Source organism: Carlito syrichta, unplaced genomic scaffold, assembly GCF_000164805.1.
Source record: "Carlito syrichta isolate Samal-C Ts95f unplaced genomic scaffold, Tarsius_syrichta-2.0.1 Scaffold307203, whole genome shotgun sequence".
NCBI classification, from domain to species: Eukaryota; Metazoa; Chordata; class Mammalia; order Primates; family Tarsiidae; genus Carlito; species Carlito syrichta.
This window is the reverse complement of record NW_007251299.1, coordinates 518,333-532,654: the sequence shown is the minus strand read 5'-3', so window position 1 is coordinate 532,654 and position 14,322 is coordinate 518,333. Positions and strand designations below refer to the sequence as shown.

Sequence of the window (14,322 nt, the reverse complement as noted above, 5' to 3'; positions counted from 1 at the left end):
AAAAAAAAAAAAAAAAAAAAAAAAAAAAATATATATATATATTTGCTGAACGAATAAAGGGACCTATCTCTGAGACATCTTAGGTTCTTTACTAGGGATTTCTACTTTGGGTATTGCTATTTTATTCAACTGTTTTCTGATGTACCCTTCTACTTTGAGGTTTACAATGAATACTGTTAGTGAGCTCTGCCTTTAGATTGCAGTCCTGGGTTATATATTCCAGTCATACTTCCCTTACCAGCATGATACTATTTGTAGGAGTGACCCAGTCTTAATTTTAGCATTGGAGAAAGAAATCATTTTTCCCCCCTTTTAGCATGAGATTTGGGTCCACAAGAGCCTTACTGCTCTCAGCAGGGACACCTGGAACTGTGTCTGATGCCAGCAGTGCTCTGTGATTCTCGGCAGAGGAACGAGCAGAGAAGAAAATGCGCAAGCCACCTGTCTCAGGTGGTCAGTGCAACACTCCCTGGCTGTAGCGTGTGGGCCTTGGCCTCACGGCCTGGCTTTGTGAGGGCTCAAAGAACATCTGACAGGCCTACTGCCCTGGGAAGCACGTTGGTGCCGCTGAGAGCTGCTGAGCGTTGGCTGTGCCAGGAACAAGGACTTCTCTCATGGAAAGAGTTTGCTTTGCAAACTCAGGTTGGCATGACTGTGTGCTTCTCTCTTCTCTTGGTAAATCTCAGGGCATGAGGAAAGGCTTCTGGCTCTCCATGGGGCCAGCGTGACAGGTGCCTCCGGTGGAGATCCTGGGAGGAGTCGCTCAGACAGGGGCATTGGAGCTCGCTCACTCACAAAGGAGAGTGTGTCATTTAAATAGAGGGGATGGGCCAAGCCCTATGCATATATTCTGAAAGGCATTCAAACAGGTTTTGGACCTAAATAAGGTTCACTGAAAAAAGATACTGTTGGGAGGCCAAGGTGAGAGAATTGCTTGAGCCCGCAGGTTCGAGATCAGCCTGGGCAACTTGGTGAGACCTCATCTCTACAATAAATCAAAAAAGTAGCAGGGCGTGGTAGCGTGTGCCTGTGGTTTCGGCTACTTAGAAGGCTAAGGAGGAAGGATCGTCTGAGCCCAGCAGGTCGAGGCTGTGGTGGCTGTGACCATGACACTGCCCTCCAGCCTAGGTGACAGAGTGAGACTTCAACTCAAAAAAAAAGGAAAATCTAGACATATACCCACATATATAAGGAAAACTGATTTTCCACAAAGATGGAGGGCAATTCGGTGGAGAAAGGATAATTTTTTTCAACACATGGTAATGGACAAGTTGGGTATCCATATGGATAAGAACAAACTTCAATATATACCTTACATCATATACAACAACTAACTCAAAATAAATCATAGTGCTAACTTAATCGAAAACTTCTAGAAGAAAACATGGGAGAAAATCCTTGAGACCTTGGGGTAGTAGCAGAGATTTCTTAAACACAAAACCAAAATAATGAGCCATAACAAACTGAACTTCATCAAAATAAAGATCTATTCTTTGAAAGACATTGTTAAGCGAATGAAAAGACAGCAACTGACCAGAGAAAAATATTTGAAAATTACATATCTGATAATTCAATATTCAAAATAGATATTTTGAATATCAGAAGATATTCAAAATATTCAAAATATACAAAATATACAAAGAATGCTCAAAATTCAATAAGTAAACAACTCAATTTTATTTTATTTTATTTTATTTTTTGAGTTAGAGTCTCACTCTGTTGCCCAGACTGGAGTGCAGTGGCCGCTCCCGGCCACCGCAGCCTCGACCTGCTGGGCTCTGGCGATCCTTCCGCCTCAGCCTTCCAAGTAGCCGGAACTACAGGCTCACTACCACACCCGGCTAATTTTTGATTTATTGTAGAGATGAGTTCTTGCCAAGTTGCCCAGGCGGGTCTTGAACCCATGGGCTCAGGCAATTCACTCACCTCAGCCTCCCAAAGCACGGGATTACAGGCTGAGCCACCGAGCCCGGCTAAACAACTCAATTTTAAAAAATAGGGCCAACAAATTGAACAGATACTTCATCAAAGAAAAAATTAGGATGGCAGATACGCACATGAAAAGATGCTCAACACTATCCGTTATTAGGAAAATACAAATTAAAACCATAAGGAGAAACCACTACACACAGTAATATACCCACAATCAGACCAACTATAGCAGGTTTTGGTGGGGATGTCGAGCATGTAGAACTTTCATACACTGCTAGTGGAAATGTCAAGTGGTACAACCACTTTGGAAAACAATTTGACTGTTTCTTAAAATGTTAAACATATGCCTACCCACCATATGGTCCAGCAGTTTCACTCTTAGGTCTTTAATCAAGAGAAATGAAAGCATGTGTGCATACACAAACTAATATATGTGAATTTTACAGGCATTGTATTTGTAATAACTAGAAACCAGAAATGACTATCCTATCTCTGAACAGGTGAATGATTAAATAAATGGCAGTATGACTATATAATGAAATACGAATCAGCAATAGAAATGCACTATTGATACTTGTTACAATATGGATAAATCTCAAAATGATTATTCTAAATGAATGAAGCCAAATACCCCAAAGGTATGATTTCTTTTCGAGAACATTCTAGAAAATGCAATCCTTGTTACAATATGGATAAATCTCAAAATGATTATTCTAAGTGAATGAAGCCAAATACCCCAAAGGTATGATTTCTTTTCGAGAACATTCTAGAAAATGCAATCCAGTCCACACTGACACAAATCAGATAATCAGATTAGTGGTTTCCTGGCGTGAGAACAGTGGTAGTCAGGGCAGGGGTGAGAGGGGGTGATTATGACAAAGGGGTACTTTTGAGAATGATGAATATGTTCCTTATGTTGACTGTAGTGATGGTTTCACAGGTGCATACATATATAAAAACGTACAATTTTAGACTTTAAATATGTATTATATATTGAATATCAACTATCAAATATATGTCAAGGCTATATGTGTGCATTTGTATCTTATAAATCAATAAAAAGATAAATAACTATAGAAAATGCTCAAAGAACCAGAATAGGCAATTCACAAATGAATAGAAATGACCAATAAACATGTTAAAAAGCAAAATTATTTAAAATCACCTATTCAGGCCAGGTGCAGTGGCTCATGTCTGTCATCCCAGCACTTTGGGAGGCAGAGACGAGAGGATTGCCTGAGCCCACGGGTTTGAGACCAGCTGGGGCAACACAGTGAGACCTTGTCTCCACAATTAAAAAAAAAAATAAAAAAAAATTAGCCAGGCATGGTGGTGCGTGTCGGTAGTTCAGCTACTTGGAAGGCTGAGACAGAAGAATCGCTTGAGCCCAGCAGGTCGGGGCTATGACTGTGCCACTGCACTTCAGCCTGGGTGACAGAAACTCCAACTCAAAAAAGTAAAGTAAAATAAAATATAAAATAAAATCACATATTCAAAATAATAAAAATTTATACAATTTTTTCATATTGTATTTCATACTATCGTATATTCATAAATTAAAACGGTAAATGTCAGCCAGATGCGGTGGCTCAAGCTTGTAATCCCAGCACTTTGGGAGGCTGAGGTGAGGGGATTGCCTGAGCCCATGGGTTCGGGAACAGCCTGGGCAACTTGGCAAGACCTCATCTCTACAAGAAATTAAAAAATTAGCTGGGCATGGTAGCATACATCTGTAGTTCTGACTACTTGGAAGGCTGAGGCAGGAGAATCACCTGAGCCCAGCAAGCAGGTCGACGCTGGGATGGCCATGAGCATGACACTGCACTCCAGCCTCGGCAATGGAGTGAGACGCCAAGTCAAGAATAAAAGGTAAATGTCAAGGCTGTTGGTTATACCTAGTATTGAAAACATTCTGGAGAAATGAGAATTCTCATATATGGTGCTAGTGGGCATATAAAGTAGGTAAAACTTTGTTGGAGGGCAATTTGACAACATATTGCCAAAACCTAAAATATACAAAGCTTCTGACACAACAATTCCAGTTCTAGGAATAGTTCTCAAAGGAATAAGGATGCACACAAGGATTTAGAAATAAAATATGAATCATATCTATTGTTAAATAATAACAAAATTCTACAAAGAATCTAAAAGATCAACATTAGCAAATAAGAGATAGCACCACCTACCAATGCAGCCATTAAAAAGGAAATTGTAGAAGACTAGTTAGAGACGTTGAAAGATGCTTGTTAGATACCATTAAGTGAAAGGCATTACAAAATTATAAAGCATAATTTTATTTTAACAAAAGACATGTACAATATATATTAATGTCTAGGAAAGAGTGCTTGCACAGATTATCTCTGGGTTAGGTAATTCTAGACAATTTTCATTTTTTCTTTCTGCTTCTCTATGTTTCATTGTCCTAAAATGAAGATGTATCACTTTTATAATGAAAACATCAATAAAGGTTATTCTTCAAAAAATATCAATGCTAATGCTCTATAAATGATACTGTGAGAAATATGAGTCTTGGGCCTTAGTGGCCAAAAGAAATATTTATTAGAGGTCTGGAAAAAGGTTTAGGTGTCGCAGGGAGGCCTGAAATGTTGCTGCTCTTTAAATGGGGCCCTACGAGGTCCTGCTTGGGCCTGGAACACCAAAAATGGTGGTACGGGCACTGGCCTCACTCTCCAGAGCAGCTGGCCCTGTTTTGGCCTCCTTGCAAAAGGAATAGCTATAAACAAGGATAAAAAACTTAGCATTTGTCTTGCCTTGGACAATGGATCCAGTTAGGTTGGGTCCACGCTACATGTCTGAGCATTAGGCATTTTAGGCCTAGGCCATGCAAGCAAGAATATGAGAGCAGCAAGGGTCTCACTAGTTCCAGTTTTCCATTTACAGTTAGAGAAAGCAAGGCTCAGATGGGTCTCTCCATGTGCTGCTCAATCAACATTCCTTCGTGAATGTTGTGGCAGCAGCTTGCAGTGAAATCGTGCTATAGTGTCTGCTAACTCAAATAGCCCATTTCCAGAACAGACATACCACATACCTCCTGGGAATCCCAACACTCAAGTCTTAATGAAGAAGTGTTAGCCCCAACACGTGGCTTTAAAAACCCCAAATCTCCCTTCTCTCCCTTCCTCCTACGAGCACATGAGAATCAAGGCCCATGAGTCACTGTCCCTGTGCCACAGAACTATGATGCTCTCTGAGTCTGAGTCTGTTCTGGCCAGCTGACCTTGTACATGGAAGAAATACATACGCGGGAATCTCGCTGCTTACTGGCTACAACAGACCTGAGTAATGGCTTTCATCCTGTGTCGCAACTGCCACCAGATTTGGTAAGAGTGTTAGAATGAATTCAAAGGCAGCACCTGGGCTGAGTGAAAGTGTCCTGACTGATTAGGGATGTTTGGCTTATGGGAGAGCAATCAACAGTATCTCTGACACCTATTTCTGTCTTGGTCTAGAATATCTATTACCCTCAAAATAGAGTTTCTTCATTAAATCTCTCCCACTATCGATTATTCCCATGGAGTGTCAGATTAATTTTCCCTCCAAATTACTTTTACTATGTCATTCTCTTACTTAAAAACCCGGGAAAAGACTGTTCCCATCTCCTACATAGTAAATCTACAGCCTTCGTTTAATATTCAAGACCCGCCACAATTTGATGACACTTACCGCTCTAATTTCTTAACCCTACACAAAACCTCCACTCTGGCCTCTCTGATTTATTTCCTGTACCCAGAGCACACACTGTGGTCTGAAAGGGCCACCTAGGGGAGCTGGGGATGGGAACCTGTCCATATGGGAACAGCTGGCCGAACAGACCAGGATGAGTTGTTAGCTGGGGAAACTCAGGTTGGAGGGAGGTAATAGGACAGTTGGGGTGAAGGTCTTCACCAAATCCAAGTGGACAAGCTCCAGTCGAGGTTTGCTCATTTTGATTGCCTAGTTTCCATCCCAGTTGAGCTGCCTGTCATCTGTCTTAAAGCCAGTGGTGTTTCATGACTGTTTCTGAACAGAAACTTGGTACATATCACGCACATTTTCATCTCGGGGCTCAAGGCATGTCCTTCACCTCAAGGGCCTGTTTCTTTTCTTTTCTGCCTATTTGAATTCCACCTATCCTTCAGTGCTCAACTCCAAAGCATGACAACTCTGGTCTGTCTCAAATGACAACTCTGGTCTGTCTCAAATAACCTACTTCTCAGATACTTGACATCATTCTCTAATTCATTTCTGATTCAGTGCTGGCATTCACCACTAGACTGACATTCACCACTAGAGTCTATTTTGCCCAGGCAATTACATTGAGGATTTTATGATTACTGACTAACTAACTGTCTCATTCAAATGGAACAGTATGGTTTTTTGTTTGTTTTTGAGTCCACGTCTCACTCTGTCACTTAGGCTGGAGTGCAGTGGCACGATCCTGGCTTACTGTAGCCTTGACCTCCTGGGCTTTGGTGATCCTTTTGTCTCAGCCTCCCAAGTAGCTGGAACTACAGGTGTATGCCATCATACCCGGCTAAATTTTTGATTTTTTTTATAGAGACGGGGTCTGGCTACATAGCCCAGGCTGATCTCAAACTTTGGGCTCAAGCGATTCTCCTGCCTTGGCCTCCCAAAGTGCTTAGATTACAGGCGTGAACCACTGCCCAGCTGGATATAAAGCAGTTTGGATATGGACTGTTATATTAAGGTGTCTCTTAGATTTAAATACCAGGCGAAGGTAACAAAGTACTGTAAACTAGCAATGGAATGTGGGAGCATAAGGCACAATAAATTCTTATTGCCCATGGCTAAAATGAAATAAAACATTATTCCAGAATAAGAAAGAAAGAAAGTAAAGCTTTCATGAAAAAATATGAGCAGGTTAACTTTTCCGGCACACTGAACGGCACCTGAGTGACTCCAAAGAGTTATTGAACTTGAAAATAAACAATCACCGCATACCCTGCTAGTGACTGGGATATGATGTACAGTTATGAGAATTTCTCATGGTGATGAGTTTAAAATAAAGAAGTTCACAACGAACACATTCAATCTGGAATAAGTTTACCATTTGTAAGCCAAAGACAATATGCCGCTTGAAACTTCTGTAAATTCTGATCAACATGATGTGGAAAAACTCAGTGCCAAGTTTGTGTAAGTTATGAGGAACAGAAAAGAGCTACTTGCTATTTTATCTGTGTCTTATTTTTGCCCAGATCAAAAATAGAGAAATCAGAAGCTTTTTCCATATGCTAACACGCTATGAAGGTTCTTCACTAGTTTCAGGTGATGACAAAAACTGAAGGTCGTCTTTCTGTGCTCTAATCTAAAGATACCCAGGCCTGTGGCCAGGCTGGCAAGTCATTACCAATATGCCTGGAAACCATCGGTCCCAGTTTCTTGCTAGTTGGTGGGCAGGAGTACAGAAACTTTAAACTTTGAGCTAAGGGAATAATTCTAGCTACTGTTATCAACATCTGGGGTCACATAGAGTTAGTGTGAAGATTCCCCCCACTTTATAGGTCTTTTAAAAATGTTTTTATTTATGTATTTATGTATTATTTATTTATTTTTTTGAGTAGAAGTCTCACTGTGCCAACCTGCTGGGCTCAGGCGATCCTTCCGCTTTAGCCTTCCAGGTAGCTAGAACTACAGGTGCATGCCACCACGCCCGGTTAATTTTTTTGATTTATTGTAGAGTCAAGGTCTTGCCAAGTGGGCTCAGATAATCCTCTTGCCTCCACCTCCCAAAGTGTTGGGATTACAGGTGTGAGCCACTGTGCCTAGCTTTTTTTTTTTTAAGTTTTTAAGAGGAGTTTTACTTCTTAGGTGTGTAGCACAACGAACAGAAAGGTACCAAGATTCTCACATACTCCCTGACCCTGCACATGTATTGACTTGCTTTTTTTTCCAGGCCTTTGGAAGGCAGAAGAATTCTTCTCTTCCACATTGGCCATTTCCAGAGGTCACGTGTGAAGATTCCTCTGGCATCTTGAGGATTCTGGTGTGAGGAGCCCAGGACTTGGATGCCCTGTACAACTCCCTTCTACTGGAGGTTGACATTTCCCAAAGATTCATGCCAGGGAGACTGTACCTGGTGAAACTATTTAAATACTCACCTTGAGGAGTCTGGCTGGTTTTAGCTTCTACCTACAGAAGGCTGGCCTAACTAGAATTGTCTGGCCTTTGGAGGGTGTAGATATTACAACTTTCTCCTTGGAAGTTGATTATAGCTCTAGTTTAGGTAGTGGAGGCCATGGAGAGGAGTGCTTGGAATGGTTAGCAAGGAGAGAGGAGATACAGGAGTTGTTCTTTACTGCCATATCTTCTCAAAATTTAGTGAGTCAATCTGATTGAGAGGATCTGGGCTGTGGCATCAGCCCAAGAGGATTCAGAAAGGAGCCACAGTGGAATCTAGACTACCTAGAGAGTCCAGACTAACAACTGCACTCACCTCACAAGGAAAGTCAGCCAAGTTTCCACTGGTGAGTCTGGATGCTGTAGGCAATTTAGTGATTTCCTGTTGGCCACCCCCCACTGCTGCCTCCTCCCACCTGCAAGCGGTCTCACCCATCCATAAATCCTGTCCAGCTCTGGATTTCTGCCCAATGTTTCAGAGGGTTGGACTCACCAAGGAGAGCGGAATTCCCAGGATCCAGGACCAGCTGTGTTCCCAGAGGAGAGGTCAGCACTGAAGGAAGGTTCGGTCCAGTGGCCGAGAGCAAGGCCCTGATGTCTTCCAACTGTGTGGGAACTTGGGGAGGATCTGTGAGAAGGGCAGATGGTGGATCAGGCAAGTGAAAGCACAAAGGCCACATGTTTAGGGAAGAGGGAGAGATGGGTATGTGTGTGCGTGTGCATGTGTGTGTGTGTTTGTGTAAGACAAACGTTACCATTGTTGCCTTTTAACAACATTTTCCCTGTGGAAAAGGAGTTCCCGTCAAACTGAGTCTGAATTTCAAACTTAATATAGGTATTTGATGTCTAAAATAATAAGTCAGCAATAAGATACAGGCATGTTAATTTCAAGAATTCTTCACTTTATACCACAGTACCACTGGGTCTCTGGAAATCTATTGATAAGCTAAACCGTATTTTTTGTGTGTATGTGCTTTGCTTGTTTGCTTGTTTTTTTTGAGCTGGAGTCTCACTCTGTTGCCTAGGCTGGAGTGTAGTGGCACACTCACGGTCACTGCAGCCTCCACCTGCTGGGCTCAGGTGATCCTTTCGTCTCAGCCTTCAGAGTAGCTGGAGCCACAGGCTAGTGCCACCACACCCAGCTAATTTTTTTGATTTATTGTAGAGACGAGTCTCACCAAGTTGTCCAGGCTGGTCTCGAATCCCTGAACTCAGGCAATCCTCTCCCAACTGCCTCCCAAAGTGCTGGGATTACAGGCATGAGCCACTGTGCCCGGCATAAGTGAGTCTTGATGGTGCCTGAGTCTACTGTCTTTCTGCCTTTGACTACTGTTGCGTAAACAATCACGAACTAAAGATTTTATATACATATCGGGGTGCCAAAAACATATACACATTTGCAAACATCAGACTTAAAATGTGTATACATTTTTGGTACCCCCCATATATATATTTTTATATTTGAAATATAATTTTTAAACCTCCCCCTTCATATGGTATATAGAAAAACACCATGCCTAGGTTTGGAGAAACTCAGTTTGAGCTATGGCTCTCCCATTTACTAATTCGAGCAAGTCACTTGATCAGTCTGAGCCTTAGTTTTCTCATCTATAAATTGAAGTTCCTTTCCAAAATCTCCTATCCTGGAATTGATGGTAGCAGTTCACTCAAAACTAGTCTCTCTTCGTTGAAACTCAAGAAACCTTTGTTTATTTACTAAAAGCAAAAAGGGGCCGCTATGTTCTATCTTCAGAACAATCAACTCTCATTGGCCTCATGTTGGTCCCTCCTAATGTCCTTACAGTTTCTATACTATTTTTCTTTCTCAGGGCATGTCAATTTGTTTTTCCCAGGGAAACTGCAAATTCTCCAGGGGCATTGGTTACCTCTTATAATTTTCCTAAAACTCTACCAGTGTCCGGCTGATATGGAACTTAAAGTCAGCAAAAATATGTGGCAACATTTAATAAATATTCATCCAGTGACTATAGGAATACATGAATGCAAGTCTGTCTCATTACATTTAAAGTTCTCATGGTACTAAGTCATAGAGCTTGGCTTGAAAATCTCAGCTTTATCTATAAAATATCCTCTTTAAAAATTAAGCCACATTTTTTGTTGATTAATGAAAGAGATAAGATATTATCTCTAGGTTAATAAAGTACCTATTAAAAACCTGCAAACTTTCATTAATAAACCAAGACTTCTGATCAAGAAAATTCTTAAACGTAAGAGTATTAACTGATTTTTTCCCCATTAAGTTTGATTAAAATGGGGAAGACTGGCCGGGTGTGGTGGCTCAAGCCTATAATCCCAGAACTTTGGGAGGCCAAGGCAAGAGGATTGCCTGAGCCCATGGGTTCGAGACCAGCCTGGGCAACATGCTGAGACCTTGTCTGTATAATAAATAAAAAAAAAACCTAGTTGAACGTGGTAGTGCATGCCTGTAGTTCCAGCTATTTGGAAGGTTGAGGTGGAAGGATCACCTGAGCCCAGCAGATCGAGGCTACGGTGGTTGTGAATGTGCCACTGCCCTCCAGCCTAGGCGACAGAGTGGGACTCCAACTCAAAAAAAAAAAAAATTAAAATAAAATAAAGCGGGGAAGACTTCATGCTCTTCCAACACCCTGTTCATGGTCACACCGTATTAGAGTTGGAATGTGGTAAGAAGTGGCCCAGAGAACACACACACTTCATTGGCAAAAGCCATAGTAGCAGTCACATGCCTTAGACTTTCATCTCTATTTGCAGAGGTGACAGGGAAGGGCTATTAGGGAGGAAGGACTCATCAGTGAGCACCATAACTCAGTGTGGGGCAATGATCCCTGGGCTCTGGGCTCCAGACTAGCAGCTCAGCTGGATGAAACCCAACGCAAAACAAATGACATCTTTCTCTGAGCCAGTTTTCTGTGGCTTCCTAAGATGGCTGGAGGTTTATACAGCCACCAGTGAGATGAAAGCCCATCTGGGCCTCTCTGAAACCTGAGTGGGCAGGGGCTAGAGAGCCTATGTGTTGGTATATCTTCAACTCTGGGTGTGAAAATAGAAGTATAAAGTTTAATTATGTTTCCCCAAGGAAGTCCATAATGTATGTGTATGTAGGTATGTGTGGCATGTCATTATTATTTCTCACATTTTTTTCTTATTTTCCCCTTAGAATGACAGCTCTCTCTTAGTGAGAAAGCTAGCATAAGTGCTATAATAATTGCTTTCTCTCTTTCTCCCCCTCTCCTTTTTTAAAACTTCATCTGACCAACCCCCAGACTCAGTTGGGAAAAAAAGCACAGTGTCCCTCGTCTGGGGAATTAAAAAGGCTTACAATTTGACTGAGTCTAGCACTGGGCAAAACATCAGGTGTTGGATGGCATCCCAGCAATTGTTGTTATTTTTAAGCAACCATTTAATGCCAGAAACCATGCTGGACTCTTTAATCAAGGGTTCTTAGGCTTGGGGAATTGATGTGGAGACTTTAGATGGAACAGACTATAAACTTCTTAGAGTTATATGAAAAATTTTCCATGTATGAATTTTTCTAGAAGGGAGAAATTCAGTTTTCATCTGATTCTCAAATAAGTCCTTAATACAAAAAGGAGTAAAGAATAATTGCTTTACCTCTGTTAGCTCTATTTTCTAACCCCTGCAGCCACCCTTGCGATGTGGACAATCCTCATTTCTTGGGTCTCCACGTAGGGACCAGTCTCTAAGGCTTAGCCAGGTGAAGTAACTTGCCCAAGGTCACATGTTAGTAAGAGGTAGAGCTAGGGTTCAAAGTCATGTTTGCCTGGCCTGAAAGTCTGTCTGCTTGTTTGTTTTTTCCTATCAAAAGGCCCTATACTGGGGAGAAGTGAAGGGATACTGATTTTACTGCTTATGTCCTTAAGGGAAAAAGGAGACGGAGGGTGGGTTAGATTGTCACTCCCAATAGGGCCCACCAGAGGCAGCCAGCTTCAAGGTGCTCACCTAGGATCAGTAGCTGGGTGCTCTCAGTCAGCTCTCCACGGACATTGGCCGCTCTGCAGGAGTACAGTCCCTGATCTGAAGATGACACATTGGTGAGCAGCAAAGAGCCCTCGTGCAGAGGGTAAGGGAAGCCCAGTTTGCTTTTATTCCTGAACCAAGTGACTTCAGCTTCAGGGACACCTAGGGAGAAAAAAAATACATTCATCAGTCAAACACATTCAGGTGAACCCAGAGGCATCGGTAGCATTTTACCCAGCATTCCCTGGGGCTGCTTTGTAGGAAGTATCTGCCTGGGCGTCCTCTACCATCCTTTGGCCAGACTAAATAATGCCTTGGACCTTTCAGTGGTCTCCAGATCTTTTGCCTTTTAACACTTATAATGATGAGGCAGGAAGAGGTAGGCCAGTGAGAAGAGGGGGAAACAGAGGCAGCTGGTGGGCACTTGCCAAAATGGTGAGTTCCCAAGTTCTTCGGAGAAAACATATTTTAAAAACATGAGAACCAATTGTATATGTCAATGAAAACAAAGGATCTACAACTACATTAGGCAAACATTTTGTTGAATAAGAAAAGCCAGACACAAGAGTACATACTATATGATTTCACTTCTGTAAGTAAAAACAAAAGCTGGTTAGCACTCAGAAGATAAGATGAAAGGGAAGAAAAGAGGTTGGGACTGAGAAAGGGGACCGGGGCCTTGGCCACAAGACATGCTCCGCTTCTGGACCTGGGGCTGATTTGGTGGGGAGTGTTCACTTGGTACCTTTATGATATGTGCACTTTTTCTGTTTGGGGATTACATTTTAATAAAAAGTTAAGAGCTACATGATGTTAAAGTATATGTGTGAACTAAACATGTGAAAGTGGATATATCCTTACTAGAGCTGACACTTTTGTAGAAAACATGCTTGTGTTTCTGGAAGCCCACGCATCTGCTCAGAACAAGAAGACATGGAACAAGAAGGAGAAGAGGAAAGTATTCTTCCTTTTCTACAATCCAACTTTATTGTCTGTGACATAGAGCTGGGGAGACAAGTGTGCTGACTTGGGGTGGGAGCTGTCTTTGGAAGTCAGGATCTGGGTTCTAGGGACAGCGTGCATTCCTTGGGAAGTTTCCCTGTGGTTGACATATCGGCAAGCAGGCGCCGTGAGTTTAGGACAAGCCTTCCTACATGGTCTTCTGGAAGAAGGCTGGGCTCTGAGTGTGTTGGGAGACTGAAAACCTGTGGCACTGATTCATGGGTCTCCAGAGGACAGAAGTTCTGTCCCTTATATTCCCCAGCTGATTGGCCCAGTGTACTCACACAACTCGGTGGCATGTATCCTGGCCATGTTTAGAAAGTCAAATCCTGGTAAATGGGGTCAAAGAATGGCTAAGGGGCCAGACCTTTAGTCCAGTGCTTTCCCTGAGTTGAGACTAGCCTCTGCCCTGGACCAAGGGCAATTTGCCCTTAATAGCCAGCCTACCCTAGAGGATACAGAATCTTCAGGAGTTGCAGTGTATCTGTTGCTTATGAAAATTGGTTGGAGGAAGAAAGGCGGGGCTACTGAAAGCGGGTGGAGACTTGGATGCTGCAGCCTTGTTACACTGGGGAGAGGCATGCATGAATTCGACTCAGATGATATGATCCTTGATGATCAAGTGCATGGGAGGGGCTGCACTGGCATCACGTCTAGATATACCTGGAGAAGAGACACAGGTGAGGACGCAACAGCTGATTTTTCATCGTAGCACCACTAGGGAGAGCAAGAGCATCATGATGCCTGCCCATGCCAGCTTGGACTTTGGACTCTGAGCTTAGTTTTTCCATTTAAAAAACCCCCCAGACCCCAAATCTACAGCATTCAGGAGAAAGCCTCTAAAAAATAAGTTGAAGAAAAACAGTCCTGGTCACTTTTCTCCTGAAAGCACAAGGTAAAACGAGGTCCTACAAACCGTTTTCTGCAAGTATTCAACCTCCTCCTCTTGTACTGCTCACATGCTGTCCTTGCTGTAGGCATCTTCTTTTGAGGAAGGCGGCGGCAAGCACAGAGACGCAGGGGGAGAGAGTGAGAGTAACAGAGAGGACTGGAGAGAGGAGAGGTGGAGAGGAGAGGAAGTGGGAGGGTGAGGCGGAGCATCCAGGATGAGGAGAGACCTGGGAGCTACTTCTCTCTTCCCCAGGAATTGGTTGTAAGTTTCTTCCATTCCCTTTGTTACCCTGTGCCTCACATTCCCCTAAAATCATGCTTGTTTGAGAGGATAGGACTGGGTGGATACCAAAAAGGCTGAATTCCTCTGGTGTGAGCACG

The 14,322-nt window shown here is 42.6% G+C and overlaps 1 protein-coding gene across 1 annotated transcript in view; it reads right to left on the bottom strand.

Annotated features, from left to right (window-relative positions):
- Positions 1-14,322, bottom strand: part of ADAMTSL1 (ADAMTS like 1) — a 431,341-nt gene that overhangs the window by 68,297 nt on the left and 348,722 nt on the right. The window contains exons 23-24 of the mRNA XM_021715583.1: positions 12,031-12,210; positions 8,564-8,698 (exon numbers count right to left, since the gene is read on the bottom strand). Coding sequence (XP_021571258.1) covers positions 8,564-8,698; positions 12,031-12,210 — 315 coding nt within the window. The remainder of the gene's footprint in view (positions 1-8,563; positions 8,699-12,030; positions 12,211-14,322) is intronic.